Here is a 21,456-nt window from a genome sequence, read left to right on the forward strand (position 1 = left end):
GTTTATTTTAAATGTTTACCTCCAGCCTTTAATCATTACGCCAACTACAGCAGCTGGTCATTTGCATAACTTTGTGTGAGCTTTCTAGCTTTTGTGGGCATTGTAAGGTAACATTCAGCTGCAACTAGTTTGAACTAGTCGACAAAAAACGCTTCCTCAATTTTCTGGGCGTGCAGTCTTCTCCGGTGCTATCCCTAAAAGTACCACAAGGTGGTGCCAAACTCAAATCAATCGACTTTCTAATCATTCTCAATTCTTTAGAGTAAATTTAGCATGGTTGTGAGATGGCTGTTCTTCTGCACAAAATATGTGGTATTTAAGTGCCCTCATTTGTTCGACTTCCATTTTATTTATAAAAATATTCATTTCCACTCAGTTTTCCAATGCAGAGCAAGTCACAGTGTGGTTTGTAATACATGCATCACACATTAAAAAATCAACTTCCACACAGGTAAAAAAAAAATAATAATATGAGGGTTTTTTGATTTTGTGCAAGTCCCAGGGAACCCCTCATAAAGAATCAGAATTCAGGTGAAAGTCCATAAAAAGGCAGTTGTTGTTCGTCTTATAGGAAGAACTCTTAAAAAGTATACATCAGTCAATTCTGCAGGCGGAGAACCTGACAGAACTGCTCTTTGCAGTCAACAGTTTTGAGGCTGCGCACTTGGAACAACTCCAACATGCATTACTTGTCCTTCTTGTCTGCTTCCTGTGGGTGTGTCTGAGGTGCTGAACCATGAAGCATCAGCAGTCCACACAGAGTGAGAGCGATGCCTGCCCACCACAGAGTTGCATGGCTCTCTCCAAAGAAGAGCCTCCCTAGCAGTCCCTGGACAGAAGAAGAAAACATTCACTATAAATATAAAACAGTAATCTGAATGTTGAATGCAAAGTCAAAATGTTTCCCTTTTGTTGTTATAGTGTGAAAAATCAAATTAGTTCAGCATATGTAGAGAGCTTACAGAGGAAATGAAGTTGGATGCAGTGGTCGTGACAGTGGCCCTGGCTGTAGAGGTGGAATGGCGGAGTGCCTTGGAGAAGGTGGTCCACATGACTGCATTACAGGCGAATAGCAGGCCGCCGCACAGCAGCCGCAGGGGGATGTGGAGCTGTAGGCCAAGGTATAGCAAGACACACACGAAAACATAACTTTACCCTCTGCAGCAAAAATGTCACGGCTTGGCTGAATACCAGAACTGAGTGCAGATCCTCAGTTCAGATTCCTAAACAGTGTTTCGCCATTTCCAACTATGCATGCCCAGGAAGAACATATACTTTTTACCTCACAGCCTAAACTTTGACAAACATGCCTGGTTAATGACCAAAAACCTTAAACCACCACCACAGATACAGAAGAACAATCATACAGCTGTTACTAATCACATTAATTTTGACTATGTACCGGCACACGCCCTAATTAATGACAATACTAACACCTGTTTGGCTTATGTTTTACAGCTAGATGCTGTACATGTTACTGAGAACAAAACTATCAGCTTGCATCATTAATGAATTAATTTATTATTCATATTAATCGGCAACAGTTTGTGCTCGTCTCGTATTAACATTCATTTAAGTCAGAGCTAACCTTTAAGTACACAGTAATTAAATGTTTTAAGGTATTTTATGGAGGCTTTAAGAGGCTTCTGATCACTTGCATGAATATTACTCCTCCAAGTTGTTACTGTTTTCTACCGGTGTCACACCGGCTGGCTGCCATCTTTGTTGTAGCAGTAGTCGGAAACGAGAAAACTCTTTAATAAATTCAGTGGAAGAGGTATTATGATCAAGGGGTTTTAGAATAATTTCTGAACAAGGATATGAGTAAAAAACAAACAAACAAAACACCTTCCTCGAATGTTTCGAGTAACCCGAACTCGAACAGTAATAAGTGTCTGGTAACTATATGACGCTTTTCTGCTGTGAAAGACGAGGGTGTGTGTGTGTGTGTGTGTGTGTGTGTGACCATGCCAAGGAAATTAGGTATTTGTAGAAATACAAAAACAAAGATGTCAGAGAGTCAGTGTCACCCAGTCACAGGCTGCGCTTCCACCAGGTGTTTGATCCCAGTCGCTCAGCCGCGTCTCACACATCTCTCTCAGGTAGCTCGCACCGAGCGACAGCTTAGCTGACAGAGAGGCAGTAGCTGCCAAAAAGCCCGCTAATAACGCATAAAAGGACGCTGAAAACATTCCCGAACTCGGCTGGTTGTTAGAGGGCTCCATGTTAATCCTTTCAGACCGCAGTCAAGCCTGAGTTAAAGGATGCGAACAGGCAGACGAAAATTTTCACAATAAAAGCTTGTATGGCAGCTTCCTCCATTCGTCACTACACAACAGGACACACAATACAAAGGCCTGGTTTTTCACTAATTTATTTATACAGTAAAGTACACTCTGTCGCTGTCATCCGAAAATCTTACATTTCTTGCAGGTATAGATTACGCATTAACATCATAATGGCTCCTCATATAAATGCTTGTCAGTTGTTATTTTGCTCAGTGGTGACCAAACAGCTTCAGTGGTGATGTCATCGGACTCCGCTAGGATTTATTTTAAATAAGTAAAGAAACTACTCTTCATGGATAATGTCATTATTCATGGAGACACAATTTTTGATTAAAACTACTTTGGTTTTATTGTGAAGCTTAAGTGCTTTTTCCATATCATGCCTTCGCCCTCTTGACTGTAGCTGCTTTGTTGTAATTGGTTGTTTCCTTTCCGGGAATCTGATGACGTAGTTAGCGTTCGAAAAAAATCGCGCGGCTCCGGGAGGTTCTGATGATTTCGAGGCCAGCCACTTTGTGGGTTCCACCCTCAGTCTGTGCAGCTGGAAACTCGGACCCGCTTTGCTTCCAGATGAAGCATACCATCCTCACTGCCAAACGCAGGTGTGAGCCCCTTCACCAGCCTGCCTAACGTCTCAGAAAGTTCCTGAAGTGTGTCTTGGCTTTCAGTGGTACATATTCTGTCCATGAGTTGTTTGGTGAGGTTGACACATTTCTTCCTCAGATATGACTTGCTCACTCGCTTGCGTGGTGGACTGTCACAGTCAGAGGTCACTTGTGTGTCTGCAAAGAAAGTTACACTAAGACAAATTTGCACTCCCTAAAATTTGAGGTAACAGGTTAATGATTGTGCAGGTAAGACAGTAACTTTTATGAAGTTCTTCTCTCATGTCGCAGATAAACCTTACCCTTGCAGGTTACTGGCTCACTGACTACCTCCGTGCCCCACTCGTCCACTGAGTCTGGGGTCATGGAGCAACACGTGGCATCCAGGTTAAGAAGCGGGTGTTCCCTGTATTTCAGGGATAACTGCTGCCACGTCCAGCCAGGGACCTTCTGGAAGACTGCACAGAAATGTTTGCATGGCAACTTGTACCGCCTCCAGTCATCGCACTGACAGGAGGGCAAGCTGTCGTCTGAGCCAAATGCCAGTTCATAAGACTGGTCCTCCTGTGTCTCACTCTTCACTCTGAACACACCGTCGCCCAGCTTGACCACATGTCCCTCAGAGAGAGAGCTGTCCATGCAGCTCGTGATGTGTTGAATGACGTCTGCGGGTCTGTCCCACAGGAAAGGAGGGACACTGGAGTCACACTGTCCGTATGACCTCACATTAGCTTCAATGTACCTGAAAGAGAAACATTATTTTTGCTGACATGACGTGCGCACTGAAGACAAGCTTGTGCAAATGTTAAACTTACGTCCTCCGCAGTTCAGGGATGTACACATGTGTCACGATGTCCAGCATTTCAGATAAAGTCCGGTCCCTGTAGTCCTCCAGGTATTTGTGCTTGAACAATTTATTCTGGTGTTCAGTCTCATGGTTTGTGATGATGGCTATATTCAGTGTCTCTTCTTTGAAGGCAGACACCCATCTCTTAAACAAAGCAAGATATAGCGAGGGTTTGTTGTGGCGATAGAATTTCAGCTTTCAAATGTCTCGGTGCAGGAGCTGCTTTTTTCTCAGATGCTTACCTTTGCTTTGGACAACCACGTGTCTGAAAACCAGCTCTGAAACGCAGGATTTTGTTCCCAGGTGTGGCTGGCCATCAGGGCCTTCACTGCCTCCTCGTACTGCTCTGTAGTGAGTGAGCTGGCTATCGCTTTCAGCTTTGTAAGAGCATCTCCTTTGTCAGCCACTCGATGCTCCTTCTGTATCCATTCGTCCCATGCCTTCTCCCTGTGAAAGTCACTGAGCAGCGCTTTGGTGCCTGCACAGAGGTAGAAAGAGACTGAATAGAGAGCACACTGATATATAATCATAACACCAACATGTATAAAAAGAGTAAAAATCCACAGTGATCACTTTGTTTTCATTTTAGCTCACTGTACCTTCAAACACAGACTCAACAGCTTGGATTTCGGCAGCGTTACAATCGACCATAAATCTTGCTGGCCTCCAGTCTGCGTTCCAACACTTGAACACTTCCAGACCCTCTTTGATGGCTTCTGTTGTTTCTTCTTGGAGTACCATCACTCCCACAACGGAGTAGCACATGTTAGTGCGGACGCACAAGAAGCACAGGGGCAGAGGGTAGCGGATTGTTCTGTAGGCGGCATCGAACACGCAGACATCTGCCCCATACAGGCGCAGCAGCCTCATCTGCCACAACGTTTGATGGCAGAAGAGGAAAGAGGCGTCCTCTGTACGGAGGCGCAGATGGAACTTGTCCTCAGGTGTAGCAGCACACCATTCTTCAAACAAGCCCTGCAACAAATACAATCTTTTTTTCTTTTTTATACGGACTAGTCACATGCTGGTGTTTTACCCAAACAGGAATGATAAAGGCGCCGCTCACCTCCAGGTTCACCTGATCGATTCTGTGCCGAGCCTGGTCCTTCACCTTAGCCATTATATTTCGGAGGTCCTTCTCTGAGGGGTAGTACCGGCGCCTGGACGCAGGGGGTGGGCTAGCTCCCTTAAAAAGCTCGGCTGTTACAAACTGAGCAAGATGACGCTTCAGCTCGCTGACCTTCCTCACGCCCTGCTTTCTGAGCTCCACCACCTGCTGCTCCACTCTTGCGTCCACGGGCTCCTTTAAATATAGCACACTTGTAGTTTCACATGGAAACACAGATTTTTGTCCTTTGTGAGGAGACTGTTGTTCGTTACCATTTCTCCCATTGCGTGCCCAGCATGCACACTTGGCTGTGTAACAACATAGCATGTTCCCCACACAACTGGATCTCTCTCCAAAGCCTCTTTCAGCATCTTGGAGGCTGCCTTCTTACTCCTCTCCCTGTCTTCTTCCAACTAACATGCATGCAGATAGAAATCAGAGTGGTGATCATGGAGAGAAACATGTGCTGAAACAAAATGATTTAGTCTGAGTCCTAAACTCGTACTCCATGCCTTTCTCCTTTAAATTCAGCTGTCTTTGCTTAAAGGTCACATTCCTGTAGGAGAGCCAACATTTCCACTTACCTTGAATTTAGGGAATGTTGCGATCTTGCTGATTGATATGGCTGCTGGGCATCCCACCTTTTTACTAGACTGCGAGTTTGATTTGTTCCTAACTAAAGTGTGGTCAATCATCTGTGGATTATGGGAAAGAAATCAGTTAAATAATGCATTCAATAATTCATGTCAAGATTAGCTAACTTGAGCAGAACATCTAAGCATACTCAAATCAAACACTGAGAAACAGGTGGAGCCGTGCGCCTTTCTTAGTAGCTGTGGTTCACTGCTGTCCATTAGAAGTGAGCAGATTGATCCTAATATTGATAATATCCATGCCATCCAAGCCTATAGCACCTTAAAATGACAGTAGTTGATCCAAAGTGCTTTAGAGACAGGCACATCCAAGGTCTCCAGAAAGCCCCAATTTCAAAATAAATGAAAAACTAAAAGGTGTGTTTTGTTGTGGAAAAGTAAAAATCACACTGACTTATAGGCCATTAAATCGTGTTCAGAAATTGGACATTAATGATGATTCGTCTGATAAATCATGACGCAATGCTCTCCACTACATAAGCTGCCTTTTCTAGGTTTAAAGTGTTGTCACTATTGGTCCTGTATTTACTTAGTATTGGATTGATACACAAATTTCAGTATCCCACAGCACTACTCCCAACTCGTCTACTCTGCGCGCTTTTTTCTCCAAGGCTGCAGCGTCATCGGTTGCCTAGCAGCGAAACAACCAATCCCTCGGCTCCTCGCATCACCAGCCAGCCTCTGTGTGTGTGTTGAACGTGCAGTGAAATCACCGTCTTTTTTGCCCTTTCCTCGGCATATCTCTGCTTCTGAGCTACGGCGAGGTCCTTGCCCTGGTGGCAGACGAGCCTTTTAGAGCCCACAAACATAAATGGGACTCCGGTGAATTCAATGGCTGGCATCCCAGAGCCCCCAGCCCACTGCCAGTAGACGCGGTTTCCGGGCAAAGGATGCCAATCTGTGTGACAAATACAAGCACACGACCTGATAAGACCCCGGCGTTAACCGACACACTCACTACTGAACCATAGCAGGGAGCAGTGTTTACGGCTCTGCTGTCCAGCTAGCAGTCACTCTCCATTTCGTTACCTTTGTCATTATAATGGCGGTCCACGGAAAAGGTGATAAACTTAGTCTGAGACTCTTCCTCCAGTTCTTTAATAAAAGAGTCCAGATCGGCAGAGTTCTCAAACTGTCTCATGCTAATGCTTAACTTTTCATGCTCATACGGCTAACGGCGCTACGAGCCAGCGGAGAGTTTCCTTCTTCAAGTTAAATAGGGCGAGTTGCTGCTTTATGTGGAGGACATTCATCGGCTTAGTTTTTCTGCGATGTTTCGCTTTGAATCATCATTTAGCTTATCGTCCCTTGTGCAGATCCAATGTAGCACCAAGCAGCGCTATGGCATCAACGTTCCCAAATCCATCAATGACAGTAGCTCCTGAAGTCACGTGACGCGGCGCGTTTTAGTGACGGTTTCTCTGTTTTGACGAGTCCGTGCTAGCCGGAAGTTGCTCGGATCTGCAGTCTGCATTCGTTGGCTGCTTGTCTTGTTTTGCTTCTTTGCCATGAATAAAAATAAGGGCCGCGGAGTAGCATGGGTGAAGCCGGCGGAGCCGTCGTTTCTCAAGAAGTTTAAGAACGATGTGGGGTACAAAGAGGGACCGAATGTCGACACTAAGGTAACTACGCGGTTGGGTTAGCCGTGCCAGTTAGCTGCACCGGGCCTACCAAACCATTATCTCTTTCAGTTGTGTGACAGCTACACGTTGCGACGTTTGTTTCTGAGCGCAGGCGCATGGTGTTCATAAAAGGAAGAATAAATGCTCTGAATCATAATTCAACGGAGGGTCCCATTCACTGAATTGAGCAGTGAGGCCGCACGAGCTACAGCTGTTCCTCCGGACCATCAGAGCAGTCTCGAACTGCGCTGCAGCGTTCAGCTGTGACTGCGCAGGCGTTCTACAACTGAATTTATGTATTCTACAACAGAAAGCCATGGCTTTTCATGAATGGGTTTGTTTTTTGTTTTATGAAGTTGTATTTAAAAAAAAAAAACCCCACCAGGACTTGAATCATGACTCTGAAGTACAGGTTCCTGATTTTAGTTTGAGTGTCGGGCTGCTGATGAAATGATTATCACTGAAATAAGAAACCTCGGTACCGTCATTCACAGTGAATGCAGGATTTCAAAACACTTCTCACACAGGCTAACGGTCTGTTTGCTATCCTAGCGTCAGGTGATGCCAACACTGGATGACGACAGCGGCAGCGATCGAGAGGACGAGTTGCCCCAGGTCGTGGTCCTTAAAAGTGGAGACCTGACTGCAGAGGAGGTGAAGAAGATGAAGGATGAAATACAGGCTGGAGGCAGCTCAGAGAAAGGTGAGAGTCCAGTTCAATGATTTAATTACACCAGGAGTAAGAAAATATTTACATATGCATGCACTGTATACAGCATGTTAACATAAAACCCTGTGTTTGCAACCCTGCACATACATACCTCCGTCTGCTCCGCAGATGGTCAGCCTCCTGACGGTAAAATCCTTTTCAAGAAACCAGCCAAGCGCTCTTCCTCAGATAAATTCCAGGGCATCGGTGCTAGCTCCAGCAAAAAGAAGAAGAGCAGTGGAGGGGACAAGGAAAAGGAGGAGGAGGAGGAGGAGAAAAAGGAGGCATCTGGAAAGAAAGTTAAAAATAACAGCCTCCTGTCATTTGGAGGGGATGAGGAGGAGGAGGACTGAATGGAAGTGGTGAGCGTAGGCTGTCAGGAAACAGGAACATTGTACTGAGTATAAGACATGGTTCAACCTGTCCATTCTTTTTAAAGGACAGTGCTACTGTTTTTGCATGTCATTCATGACATATAGATTCATACATTTTTAGTAAAGCATAAAAATCAGCTGGCACAAACTGAATTTATTCCGAGTCGTCTCCGTCTGACTACAGGGATGATTCTGATTCATTTAACAGTCTGAGCAGAAACAGTGAAGCTGAGGGGGAAAATGAACATGCATCAAAGACGATGAGGTTATACTTCTGTTAGTGTAACTTTATCCTGCATCCATGTCAGGGTCACAAACTACACAAGGACATTTATACAGTACTGTGTTACTGATAAGAGGGGAGTTGGTTCAGCTGCTGTGTGAAAGCCCACTCTGACATGTTAGCAGGACGTTTCCCTGGTTACAGCTACCAGACTGTGTTGACTCGTGTCACTTTGTAGAACTTGGGGTTTGCTCTTTTCCAGCCCCGTGACTTTGTTTTAACATTTTAGTTTGCATGTTCTCGTGTGTGTTCTGTGAGGACAAATATGAACTGTTAAGGTGGTTTAGTTCTCAGGGGACTAAAGTCATGGCTGTGGGACAAGAATTCATATTTTCACACCTCAAAGTTTATAAATGTCTCAAACACAAGCAGAGAGATGTAAACCAGCTTCTGCTTGATTCTGGAGTTGATGAGTGAAGACACACATCACCGTATGGCTTTACCTCAGTGTAGCTCTTTCACACACCACAGGCAGGTAGTTGAAGCAGTGTCTCTGAACTGCACGGATTCTGAAACCAGCTCATCTACATGTTTTCAGGTGTAAATTTCTCCTGCGTTTGCGTCCATAAATAACCTGAACTGTGTGCTGTACTCTAGATCCAATCACTATTGTATAGCTGTGGTCATAGGACCAGGACTAATTAGTGGAAAATCAGTTGTACAGTGTGCCCCACACCCCACCCTTCAAGCCCAGTGTAAATAATTGAAGCAGCAGCACGCAGAGAGCTTTTCTGTTTCAAAGAATCAGTGCTAATGAATTCCAGCAGATTCGGTTTTCCTGAAATTTATTTGATGCAGCTTTCCTTAATTATTTTTTGTTATACTTCTAATCAAAGTCACAGCGGGAGCTGCTTGTGAATTTTAATTTAGAAAAACCAATTAATTCAGCTGCAGGAGCCGCTCGGCAGTGCTCTCCACAAAGCAAATCCCAAAGAAAAATTTAAGATCATCGGAAGCGGGTCTGCTCTCGCATTTAAAACACTGAGAGCTGCAGGGAGCTAAATTTGTCCAGCTTCAGTTTAGTGTACTGGAAGCAGTGGGGGTCTTTTTGTTTTTAAAGTATTACATGTAATGCGTCCCTTCATCAGACACAAACCAACATCAGCAGCTGATAAATGGATGTCATTAAATTCCAGGAGCAGCTAGTTTAATGGAAATTAAATTAACTTTGTGTGATTACAAATTAAATTGTCCCCATATGACAGCATTGTGAGTTCTTTCTTCAGGTTCCAAAGTGCTGCGGATCACTGTGTCACACTCTGAATCAGCCTGGATCTTTGTTGCTGTGTTTGAATCTTGTGTTGTGTGTGCTGAGGTGTGTGCGTGTCTGGCAGCCGTACGCAGGGGCTCATTGTAGAATCTTCAATACAGTCAGTCATGCACTGAATGTATGAATATTTTCTAGCTTCGACTGCGGAGCTGAACAGTTCATGTAGAAACGATGCATTTGTGTCAATGCAGTTGTGATGTATCCTTTTTTTGGTGTGTGCATCAGTTTTCATTGTGTATTTTTTGACAGTGCTACAACTCCTGTGAACTTTTGATATAAAAATATTAAGAAATCTTTGTTGGTTGTTTTTACTGTCATGTGTTGCCTCATCAGTGCCACCTGTGTTCATGTCATGAATGAACAGATCTACACTATTCTTCAGATGCCGATTGCCTAATTCTTCTTCCTCTCACGCCACCTGTCAAGCTCTGCACATGCATAGTTTCACTCCAGGACTGTCTAAGAGCAGCTTTGCACGATTACAGTTCAAAATATTTTTTAAAGTTTCCATTGTGTCTTAAAGCAGATTTGGTTCTTCCCCCCCCCCCCGATTGGCTGCTTCTTGCAAAGAGGTTTTAACTGGTGGGTTAAAGTTTCGAGTTTCTGGAGAGAGCTCCATAAGACATGTCCCTTCATTGGTCTCCAGCAGAGCCAAGAGAATCTAAAAAACAAACAGTCAAGTCTAAACTGGACATGAATGCAGCTAATAAAATCGATGCTTACAACCTGTGAATTTTATACCTGCAAAAAAATTCTAAAGATTAACATTTTTGTTCATTTAAAGAAAAAAAGTAAAGATGAGTTATTTCAACCTCTTTATTCAAAAAGGCATGTTTCATTCTCACACCTGCATCCAGATCATTACAATTGATGGAAGAACCTTTGACTTGGAAAAAAATCAAATAAAATCATTGCATCACATGATAGGACGCTGCGCTCGTGTGAGGCAGCAGCCTCCATCGTCCATGTAATAAATACACCCGCTGACATGCAGCTTTGGAAACACCTTTTTTTTATTAAACTTTAAGGCCTGTGCTGTCCCTCTCCACACGGACTCTTGGAGCTGTGTTCTAACAAAACCTCATAAAAAAAAAAGTCAACTTGTTATATTTGTAAGAAAATGAACATGGCAGATTTGAATCTAGGGAAAGTTTGGTTTACAGAAAGAAGTGCGCCAATTTAAAAGGAACATTCAGAGTGTAGAGCGGCTGTAACCCGCAGAGCCTCCTGCTGCTCCTGCCAGCTCAGATGATGGTTTTCTAAATTCAGGAGAGGACAAGCAGCGAACGCGTTTGATCCCGGTACCTGCGGAGGGAGACTCAGCCTGATATCTACAGAGTGCGGTGGGATACGTGACGGGGGATCAAAGGGAACGAGGCCTCGGGGACACCTTTTGACATGCAGACAGCAGGTACTGCAGACGAACAGCTGGGTGCATTACTGCTGCTGCTGATTTCTCTTCATTGTTTTCACTGAGAGCAGAGGAGACTTTCAAATGGCTACTTAACAACAACACTGGCACCAGCAGCAAAGCAAGCACATTTCTACTGACCTGAAGGTGGGACGGACCGCTCTGCGTTCTGCAGCGCTGATCCCTCCCACATTCGTTCATTTACTAATTACAGTCAGCTGATTAAAAACTGAAGGGTACAGATATGTTCGTGTCCACCTGCTGGGCTGCAGCTCAGCATTACCATTTCAGATAATGTAAACAGCCAGCTGATCACACAGATTGTAAACAAATCACTTTAAAGCAGAGCAGGTGCATCGTGGGAAATGTAGGTTCCAGTACCTCTGGAGACTGAACAGGACTAGAGATTCGGGGTCAGATTTATCACAGGGCAAATTAGTCATCACAAAAAATGTGCCAGCGGGAGAACAATTGTGCATGTGATCCAACACTGAGCTAACTCGTGAGCACAGATGCCAGCATCTTACTGAGCAGAGCACACGAGATAATATCCACTAACCTGAATAACATAATCACAGAGTAACATGTTGATTTCACATCAGTGAGAAGCAGCTGAAGGAGAAACATTAAGCTCTGATAATGAGGACGACCTCCTCTGGTAGAAACTGATGACGACTGTGGAGCAAGATCCAGAGAACCTCATAAACCTGACATCTGTGTGTGATGGCGGGCCTTTAGGATACACACAACAGCACAACGCAATTATGTACCAGGCTGCATGTTAGTGAAGAGTTACTGTGCCACCCTGTTTCCGTGTATGGACAGCCAGAACGATGACGACTGTCAGCCGCCTGCAAAACTCCATATTTACATTCAGTGACACGAGGAACAGGAACACGCTTCAGAGCTGACCGAATCACATTAATAAGTTTTGATGTGATACTACAGAGAAGTAAAAAGAAACAACAGAAGAGTCAGTAAAGTTAACCTTTGGCACCACACTCGCAGCTTTAAGCCATCCACCTGTGCCTTTAACTAAATTCTGCTTATGTGATTCGTTGAATTGCTCACGGCGCTAATTTTGTACTCTGAAGTAGAAAATCTTACACAAATGTGGGGAAAGGGGGGAAAACATGTCTTTGTGCCTCATGAAACACACGGAGCGACCTGCAGACATGGCAGAAAAAGTTGGTAGGTGAGGGGGAAACTTTCCTCGAATTTTGAAATAAGTGATTGAAGCGAACAGCGGTGAGAGCAGAGGACGCCGATGTTTGACATGTGACAGTATATTAGAGAGTTGCCTTGAAAGCCTGAAATGTGGCCGTAAGCCTGTGGTGCTCAAATTGTGACTCTGCTTGCTTTTAAAAGTAATTTAACCCTCTGCACCATCTTTGTTTACAACTGTGTTGATCTGGCATGCTGATAAAAATTTTAATGCACTGTAGCAAGTGAGAATTAACCTAAAAATGAAGGCGTGCTGTCGGCGCAGCAGGATGATGTTAGATGAAAGCGTACTGTACGGTCAGTCTGGGTTTCAGTGCTGACAGAGTTTCTGTATGTGTGTAAATGATGCGATGCATAGAGCAGCCCCAAGCAGAGTCCCCTGATGAGGGACGGCTAATCTCTCTTGCTCGGTCCGTCCTCACTCCCCAGCACGTTCAAGTACAAAAAGAAAAGTGAGTCAAAGGTCACAGTTCGTCAGGTTAAATCCAGCGTGGAGGAGGCTCTCAAACTCAAACCCACTCTCTCTCTCTCTTCCTCCTCGACCCCAGCATCAAGTCAAAGGTCGGCTCGGGTTCAGCGGGATCCTGGGCGATGCTTTCCCAGCCTGGGCTTCCAGGTGAGGATGCTCAAGATGATGGCGGGGGCGGGGCAAAGAACCTCTGCTGTTCCTTATTCAATCTCGATTGGTGGATTTTTTTCTCCTTTTCTTTCTTTTTTTTTTTCTTCTTTTTTTTACTGCTTGATATTGTTGAGCTGTGTGTCAGATTCGTTTTCCTCCCTCCTTCCACAGTCTGCCTCTGTAGGTGGTGGACCTTCTATAAAGATTTCTTGGTGAGTTTCTTGCCCTTCTTCAGGGACAGCTTGTTCTTGACATATCCGCGCTTCCTCTTGGCCGTCTGTAAACAGAAGAAAATGACAGGTTCAAGTAGAAATGTATGATTTTGTGTGTAAGTTTGGCTAAAATGTCCAAAACAGCGGTGAGCTGGAATGGATGTGGGGACCTTTTTAGAGGTGTACTTCTGCCTGTTGGTGTCAGTGCTGCGCAGCTTGTGCTCCACCCGGTCTCTGTTCTCCAGCTTCTTGACCTTATAAATCCTGACCAGCCAGTGCTCTGAAGTGAACGCCTCCTCCAGGTGCTTCAGCTTGATGTCCTTGTTGCCGATCTCGGCGTTGCGTGTCCGGTCGAAGCCCGGGGGCGTCCTGAAGTCCAACTGAACAAGAAACAAAAGCATAACTTAAATGAAACACTGACTAGTTTCTGCTTAGTAGAAAAAGCTCCTTGACGATGACATACCTGCATCTCTCCAAAGCGGTAGTAAGACATTTTGTACATAAGGCAGTTGAGCAGGGTGGGGGAGCCTGCTTTGTCCACTCTGAACTCTCCTTGGGGGGTAAAATAATCACTTTCCTGGGGTGAGCCGTAACAAAAGGTGGAGAAAGATAATAAATTAAAGAAAAGAACGAACACGTGTTCATATGTAACCAGAGAGTGCGAGATAGTTCCCTCACCCTGATGTCCCTGGGGTGCTCCCCCTCTGCGATGCGCACCATCCACAGGAACTTGTTGATGTCATCACCTGAGTAGCCAATCACCCCTCCGAAGATGATCAGGACATAGTCGACATCCAGCGACCTCATGATTTCATAGGCTGCAGTCTCATTGGACGACATGGCTTTGCCCACCTGTTAAGGCACAAACACACCGCAGGTTAGAAATATCACACTTAAGCTGCCTCACAGACCATTTACACTCATTCATCTAACACGTCTTTGGACTGTGGGAGCAAGCTGGACTCTATATGCAACACAGAGAGCAGCCATGCTTAAGTCTAGGTAAGGAAGATGGAAGCTGCACAGATACAACCCCTGAGAGCAAACTATTCATTTTTCTCAGAATGTCACAGCTTTGAGATTAATGTCAGAATTCTCTGAGAAAAGTCGGAAAAACTCCAAAAGACGCCCGACCTATAGAAACCATTTGTTGGCAAGCACAGCAGTAAAATGGTTCTTGTAGTTGGTCAGTGGGTTTGAACATATCTCAGGAGGGATTTTGTTCCACTCCTTCATTTTAGATTTCTGGGTTGCTGCTTGGAAACTCGAAGCTTCAGCCTCCTCCACAAATAAGACTAAGGTTTAAAGACCGGCTAGGCCACTGCTGCTTCTTTAACCACTCCTTTGCTGCCTTGACGCCATATTTTGGGTCATTGTCATGCTTGAAGACTGCTTTTTGGGACATACTCAGCATTTCCATTCCTCCAAACACGATGGGTCGAGTTGATGTTTCATGTTCCCACAGCACGCCCTGCGAGCGCTGCAGGGTTTCATTCCATTATGTTGTAGTGCGTTACCAGTGGTGTTCTTACTGACTATGGTCCCATCTGCCTTCGTGTCATTAACAAGCTCCTCCTGTGTAGTTTTGATCTGATTCACCGCATTTCTCATGATCATCCTCACCCCACGAGGCAAGATCTTGAACAAAGCTCCAGACTGAGGACGATTGATGCTCATGTAATATTTCTGAACAACTGCACCAACAGTCACCTGCTCATAAAGCTTCTTGTTGGTGGTATTGTAGCTCATTCTAGACTCCTGCAGGTCTACAATCTTGTTCCTGACCTCCTTTGATAGCTCTTTGCTCTTACGACGGTGGATGAGAGGTTGGAATGGAAGAAACAGACTCCTGATTTCAGCATGATACACATATCACGTGTTGTAGAGAATCAAAACCCAGATTTCACTCAATGAGATGCAAATCAATTTATAACATTTATTTCATGTTTTTCTTTTCAAGATTTCTGGCTAATATTCTGTCTCTCTCCATCATTTATTTGTGAGCAAACCTGCAAATTCACCAGGGGGTCAAATCATCAGTTCCCCCACTGTAACTTAATGTTTGCAGCTTATGTAAAATACAAAAGGGAAACAAACCAAACATTTTAAACCTAAAATAATTCGTCTTTTCTTCTGGTGGTTGGTTTAGGCGCTTGAATTATTCAGCAACAACCCAGCAGCTGTGTGGAAATGATAGCAGAGTTCACAACCCAGAGTAACTTCGAGTGGAAATACTCTGGATTTTGGTCAGTAGACAGCAGGGCTGTGAAACCTCAACTGCTCTTACTGAATAATGAATAAGCAAGTGATAAAAGCTTCATGCACTACAGGTCCCTCATGGGCTGTTGTTGAGGAAAAGATGTTGTTGTTCCTTGTTTTTCACAGCAGAGCTCGCTCTGGGCATCAAACGCCCATGCTGTATAGCTTCATACTCGTACTTGTTTATCTTGTAATACAGATCATTTAAGGTGTGTTTTTATTATTAAAAAAAATAATAGTTGTGTGTCTGTGCTCTGGGACACATGGATGCAATCTACACAGTCAGCTATTTAAATGGTTTGAACTTATTGATAAGAAAGAACTTATAACTAACCCATTTCCAGTTAGAGAAACTGTTAGGTGACTTAGGTTTTAGGTAACTGACTTGAGGAGTAAGTCGGGTTTTGCTGCTTTGATTTAAATCTCCGTTCTCAGCGCGTCTTTGTAGCGGTGCAGCACTGAATCTATGGAGTGCCTCTTTCACATGTACAGTATTAAGCTCTCTTAGGGTTTTGCAGTGAACTAATGCAGTTGTGTCCACTTGGTGGTGTCATACACCAAGACAACACATCAATACTCAGGGCGCTACACAAGGGCTGACAAACATCGACCAGAAGTTGTGTAACTAAGCAACCATCAGCAAAAGAAGGGTAAGAGAAAAGCAGTCGGAAATACACGAGTAAAACAAGACAAGGCAGTGAACGCATTTCTGACAACACTCCTCTACAAACACACGACCAAGCAGAAGTGTAAACTCTGGGAATGACCCTTCAACCCGGATTAGAATTTCCTGGCACAGACTTAAAAGGGTAAACTCAAACCAGCTTTTCCAAACCTGGGACAGGAGATAAAGGGGAACGGGCAGATCAGCTCTCACCAGTGCTATATGACTGTTGTTCCATGTGTTGTTGTCAACCAGCGTGGTCCTGTTGGCCATGCCTGCTATCTGGTAGCCGTAGTCCCACCACGACATCACTCTGGCGTGCTCGTCCGTGTTCTGCCTCAGCCAATAGTAGGCCTCCCTGAAATCGTCCAGGATGTTGCGGGAGCTGTTGGGGACAGTTGCAGATGTGTTAATACTCCTGTGACGTTGGGCCTAAGCATACGCGTTTCCAGCTGATTACATTTATTTTATAACTTAATTAAATGAGCTTTGCCTGATCCGTAATTGAGAATAATGCTTATTGATCGTATGCAGGGCTTGTTGTGGCCCATTAATCCTGTCTGATACTAGTGCTTTTAGCTTCTTTCCCTTTAAGAACTCTTCTGATTGGCTGCCCCTTGAAAACAGCAGGTACATGCTCACACTCAGAGCCATGGACTCAAGATAAACATGTTAGGGACATGATGCAGGACCACATGTAGAAAACAAACTCTGTGGTTATTAGAGTAGCCTGAGCTTTCAGCTCACAGGGGTTACTGGTATATACACCAGCTATAATTATTTGAAACCTTGGCCATGTTTAATATGAATTCAATTAAATTTTATTGACAACAGTTGCCTCAAGGCACTTTATATTTTAAGGTAAGAACTCTAAAATAATAATGAGCGTCCATCACTGTAACAGCATCTACTCTGACAGGAAATAAGTACACGCTGGATGGGTCCCTCTTTAAAATCTTTGCCTCAGGAACCAGAATGTGCCTGACAGCTTGTTTGATGGCAGTCTGTTGTGCAGCACTCTGCTACAGCGTTTTCTGATATCTGCAGAGAGGAGTGGCAGCATGGAGCCGCTGAGCAAGGAGCTTTGGTGCGGATTAAGACCGCCTCTATTCATTTAAAGCATGAAGTGAACAGTTTCAGCAAACAGAACTTTAAAAAAAACAAAAAAAACAGCACATCTGGTAGGTAGCATCATGTGGAGCCAAATGTTGTAATCCACTTAAGCCCACAGAACTGAAAGACACAAAATAGAGAGTAACCTCACTGAAACTATGATGACAGCGTGGTCTGTGTAGAGAAGCTGCTGTTGGATTTTTAAATGTCACTGCTGTAAGAGGTGCAAACCGTGCTCGTACATTAGAGTGAGGGTAGAAATGTCAGGGGCAGATCTCTAAATGCACAGTTACAGCATGGAGGGGAAAAAAATATGTAATATGTGGACTGACCCTTTATAGAGGGGCCAACTGTACAAGGATACTCTCAGCTCTGTTGTAAACAGCTCAAACACAGAGAATAGTTCCTCCAATCACAGAGGTCCTGCTAAACCAGAGTCCTTACCCATCGTGGTTGTACGATGCCAGCACCACACTGGGGCTGGAGTAGGCGTTGCTGGTGACCCAGGTGCAGTGGACCGCAAACATCATGAGCAGCATCAGCATCAGCATGGTGACGATGGATTTGATGTTGGGGCCGAGGCCCTCCTCCGCCTTCTCTTGCTCCGACACGTGTTTGCGTACCTTCCCAGCCTGCCAGGGAGAAGCCGAGGTAAAGGTTACTGAAACTCCATCAGGACATGTCCGCTGTCCAAACAAGCTGCTAATGTACTAGAGGGTTATTTAATAGTCCTCGCAGAGAATTCTCAGGCAGACAATTAACTGTTGTTGCGCTTTTATAGTGTGACATTTAACAGCACCCTTCAGCAGACCTGTGATGCATTATTCCCCACGTATCGATTTGGAGGAAAAGCAGCAGAAGGATGAGGAAAACATTGGACGTGAGTTCTCTTTGTTTCTCCTGAAAGGTTAAAGGGGGAAGAGCGTAACAGCTACAAACTGCAGTGTTGTCACTTCAAACTTTTTATGATAAATGTTTCCCGTAAACTTTTACCCTCTGATCCATCCAGCAAGTGGTGCACACACAGGGACTAGGACAGAACTTGTTTTGGGGTTTTTTTAAATAGTGATTTATTCTGCTCCTATTTTCATGCCTCGTATCTGACTCACGCTTTGAACTCTAAAACGAGCAAGGTCACACGACAATTAAAAGAGACTCATGATCATTTCCAGCTCTTTAGTTTGATTCTCTGCATGATACACAATCCAAAATAATCCTTATTTCTACTACACCACTGTTCATCCCACTCTGAAGCATTTAGTTCACCTTTAATATATTTAATCTTAGCACAATGACTCCAACAGAGGTTAAAAATCAAGCTGTGCATTTGATTAAAAGCTTGAACCACTACTTTGAGCCACTTCAGAGTGTAGCGCAGCTCATGGCAGCCTTGGATGTTAGCGGCTCATTTCCACACCCAGCTAGAATGAATACGCGTTAGCATTCATTTTCCTTTTCACTAGTTTGATTTGAACAAATTCCTGAAAAAAAAATGTATTTCTTTAAAAGCTTTCACTATGTGCAACATAGTGAGTTTACATATAGAGTTTACAGAACCGCTTCCACCCGACAAAACTTGCAGCTTCACAGCTTCATCGCCTGTAAGTGTTAAAGTTTCTCTGCATAATTTTTAAGACTCGTTGTTATAAATGACTCCAGATGTTGCAGTGAACTGCAGTCATGATCACATTGACACAGATGCTGCATGGTGGATTATAATATATTTGACTCTGTGGTGCTGGCTGACATGTGACACTACAGTCATGTCCACCCATTGATGGAATGCCATTTCATTCCTGCGTAGTACATTTAAACAAAACAATGACTGCAAAGTCTGTAAAAAATATGTTGTGCAGGGAACACACGATGACCCCTGACCTTGTCATAGAGGTTGCCGGCATTCTTCCTGTCGTCCTCGTCGCTGCTGTCCTCTGCAGGTGGGCTCTGCCTTTTCATGTCATCGCCCAGGTAGTGTTCAAAGACGCTGGAGAAGGCAATGGCTGACAGCATGCACACCACCGGAGTCAGAGTCAGCATCAAGCGCACCATCACGCCGGCAAAATATACGGCACTGATAGCATACAAGGCCACTGTGACGAGAAGCAGAGAGACACAAGGAGGTCAGAGGTGACCGCAACGCAACAATCCAAACTTGATGAGTTTCATTAAGTTTTGCATTCAACTATGTTTAGTCACTTTAATGGGACCAAGTCACTTTACATCTGCAATGCATTTGCTGTTTGATAGCCACTTAAATGGCTGCACTTCTTTTCTGTGTTTATTACAGGGTAAACCTAACTAATAGGTGGAAAGGAGGTCAAAAGAGGGGGGTGGGAGGAAGAACAGCAAGATGAGAAGAAACAGAACAGCAGAAAGACCAGTACAGCACAAAATCAAACACAAAGCCAAATGTGCATGTGTGGCTTTATTCATGGAGTGAAAGATCAAAGCCTATCTGTGGAGTGATTAGGAGGGAACAGGTAGAGAGCAACAAAAAAACTGCCAAGGGAGAGAGGAGCAGCGAAACAAGTAAACAACAAAGTGGTGCAAGGAAGAAAGTGCAATAACCAGCCGGAGGAGAAAGACGGACTTCAAACTGGTAGGAAGGTCTCTAACCCGATCTTTTATGTTTCCATATCAGCAACAGAGATTTCATTCTTCTCAACCAGGAACAAAAACTATGATATAAGCAAGCAAGAGGCTGGTGCTGTGAGTTTCAGTGCTAAAACAGTTAAATTAGCACCTCTGAGAGAGTCCGTCACAAATAATGCACTTTGTACGGTCAATGAAAAAATTATTTGAACCTCAGCTGATTTTGTCTATAATTTCAATGGTCGGTTTATTTGAACAGTGAGAGACAGAACAAAAATAAAAATTAAAAACCCCAGAAAAATGCATTTCAAAAAATGTATAAATTTGCATTTTCAGGAATGAAATAAGTATTTGATCCCCATCAATCAGCAAGATTTCTGGCTCCCAGGTATATATTTTATCCAGGTAACGAGCTGACATTGGGAGCCTTCTCAAGAAGCAATCAATCCATCAGATTCCAAAGTCTGCACCATAGCCAGGACCAAAGAGCTTTCAAAGGATGTCAGGGACAAGACTGTGGACCTACACAAGGCTGGAATGGGCTACAAGACCATCGCCAAGCAGCTGGGGGACAAGGTGACGACAGTTGGTGCGATTATTCGCAAATGGAAGAACCATAAAATAACTGCCAATCTCCCCTGGTCCGGAGCTCCACGCAAGAGCTCACCTTATCGATAATGAGAACTGTGTGGAACCAACCCAGAACTACTCGGGAGGAACTTGTCAATGATCTCAAGGCAGCTAAGACCACAGTCACCATGAAAACAGTTGTAACACACTAAACCACGAAGGACTGAAATCCTGCAGTCCCTCTGCTCAAGAAAGCACATGTACGTTTGAAGCTTGCCACTGAACACCTCAATGGTTCAGAGGACTGGGTGAAGAGTTGTGGTCAGATGAGACCAACTCAACTCGCCGTGTTTGGAGGAAGAAAAATACTGCCCATGACTCCAAGGACAGCATCCCCACCAACAATAGATCCACCAACCATTCGATTGGTAGATGACCTGCACTACCACCTGAGTCACAGCTGCCCCTCAGTCAGGCAGATTTTTGCTTTAGTGGATTGAATTGTCTGTGCTTCTCATGCAATGTTCCTTCTCTTCCTAATGAACTTCACTGTCATTCCCTTACCTGCCAAACAAACCAATCAGCATTGGACTCATAGATATCCTCCTGGGAAGCAGACTATTCATTGATGTCCTCTGTAATAGTCTGTGATGTACTAAATAGAGGACAACTTCATTGATATCTGGTGTGTTTGGGTGGCCTCTGTTATCTCCAGAGAGGCAGGAAATCACAAAAAGAGTTCAATGGGAAGATTCTTTTTTCATCTGTTCTCAGGAGGATACGATTGCTGTTAAGGCAAGTGCTGAATTCCCAGCGTCTTTGTGCAGTCACAGAGCTGTGCAAGCAGACGCCAACACAAGACCACAGTCTGCATAAACTCAAGACCTTTTGTACAAACGAGTTACCGCTGGTCAATGGCACTGATCTCTCCTAGTGTGACAGCTAACCTTGAAATACTGCAGAATCATATCTCTATCTATACACACACACACACACACACACACACACACACACACACACACACACACACACA

At 44.3% G+C, this 21,456-nt stretch overlaps 4 protein-coding genes across 5 annotated transcripts in view; 1 reads left to right on the forward strand and 3 right to left on the reverse strand.

Annotated features, from left to right (window-relative positions):
• Window positions 1-308: 308 nt before the first annotated feature.
• On the reverse strand, window positions 309-2,274 carry LOC102203750 (transmembrane protein 42-like). Its single transcript, XM_005742950.2, has 3 exons — window positions 2,031-2,274; window positions 963-1,109; window positions 309-829 (listed from the first exon to the last, which is right to left on the reverse strand). Exons 1-3 carry the CDS (start codon window positions 2,223-2,225, stop codon window positions 686-688), a joined length of 486 nt encoding a protein of 161 aa, XP_005743007.1. The 5' UTR covers window positions 2,226-2,274; the 3' UTR covers window positions 309-685.
• An 88-nt stretch (window positions 2,275-2,362) lies between these two features.
• Window positions 2,363-6,789, reverse strand: si:dkey-31c13.1 (uncharacterized). 2 transcript variants are annotated; one of them, XM_005742955.1, is made up of 10 exons: window positions 6,531-6,789; window positions 6,215-6,399; window positions 5,433-5,543; window positions 5,121-5,261; window positions 4,807-5,043; window positions 4,340-4,715; window positions 3,983-4,218; window positions 3,709-3,884; window positions 3,196-3,635; window positions 2,363-3,061 (listed from the first exon to the last, which is right to left on the reverse strand). In XM_005742955.1, the coding sequence occupies exons 1-10, from the start codon at window positions 6,640-6,642 to the stop codon at window positions 2,817-2,819; spliced, it is 2,259 nt and encodes a 752-aa protein (XP_005743012.1). In that variant the 5' UTR covers window positions 6,643-6,789; the 3' UTR covers window positions 2,363-2,816. The 2 variants fall into 2 exon arrangements, with proteins under 2 accessions (XP_005743012.1, XP_013768772.1); XM_013913318.1 differs by having other exon boundaries at window positions 2,363-3,070.
• A 126-nt stretch (window positions 6,790-6,915) lies between these two features.
• On the forward strand, window positions 6,916-10,053 carry kiaa1143 (KIAA1143 ortholog). Its single transcript, XM_005742953.2, has 3 exons — window positions 6,916-7,123; window positions 7,676-7,826; window positions 7,962-10,053. The coding sequence occupies exons 1-3, from the start codon at window positions 7,010-7,012 to the stop codon at window positions 8,183-8,185; spliced, it is 489 nt and encodes a 162-aa protein (XP_005743010.1). The 5' UTR covers window positions 6,916-7,009; the 3' UTR covers window positions 8,186-10,053.
• Window positions 10,054-10,561: 508 nt separating this feature from the next.
• LOC102205272 (dolichyl-diphosphooligosaccharide--protein glycosyltransferase subunit STT3B-like) overlaps window positions 10,562-21,456 on the reverse strand; it is a 72,996-nt gene continuing 62,101 nt past the window's right edge. The window contains exons 10-16 of the mRNA XM_005742956.2: window positions 19,140-19,351; window positions 17,706-17,893; window positions 16,362-16,533; window positions 13,904-14,077; window positions 13,689-13,802; window positions 13,396-13,605; window positions 10,562-13,290 (exon numbers count right to left, since the gene is read on the reverse strand). Coding sequence (XP_005743013.1) covers window positions 13,210-13,290; window positions 13,396-13,605; window positions 13,689-13,802; window positions 13,904-14,077; window positions 16,362-16,533; window positions 17,706-17,893; window positions 19,140-19,351 — 1,151 coding nt within the window. The 3' untranslated portion in view covers window positions 10,562-13,209. The remainder of the gene's footprint in view (window positions 13,291-13,395; window positions 13,606-13,688; window positions 13,803-13,903; window positions 14,078-16,361; window positions 16,534-17,705; window positions 17,894-19,139; window positions 19,352-21,456) is intronic.

This window comes from Pundamilia nyererei, unplaced genomic scaffold (genome assembly GCF_000239375.1).
Source record: "Pundamilia nyererei isolate P.nyererei 1_Seehausen unplaced genomic scaffold, PunNye1.0 scaffold00125, whole genome shotgun sequence".
Lineage (NCBI taxonomy): Eukaryota > Metazoa > Chordata > Actinopteri > Cichliformes > Cichlidae > Pundamilia > Pundamilia nyererei.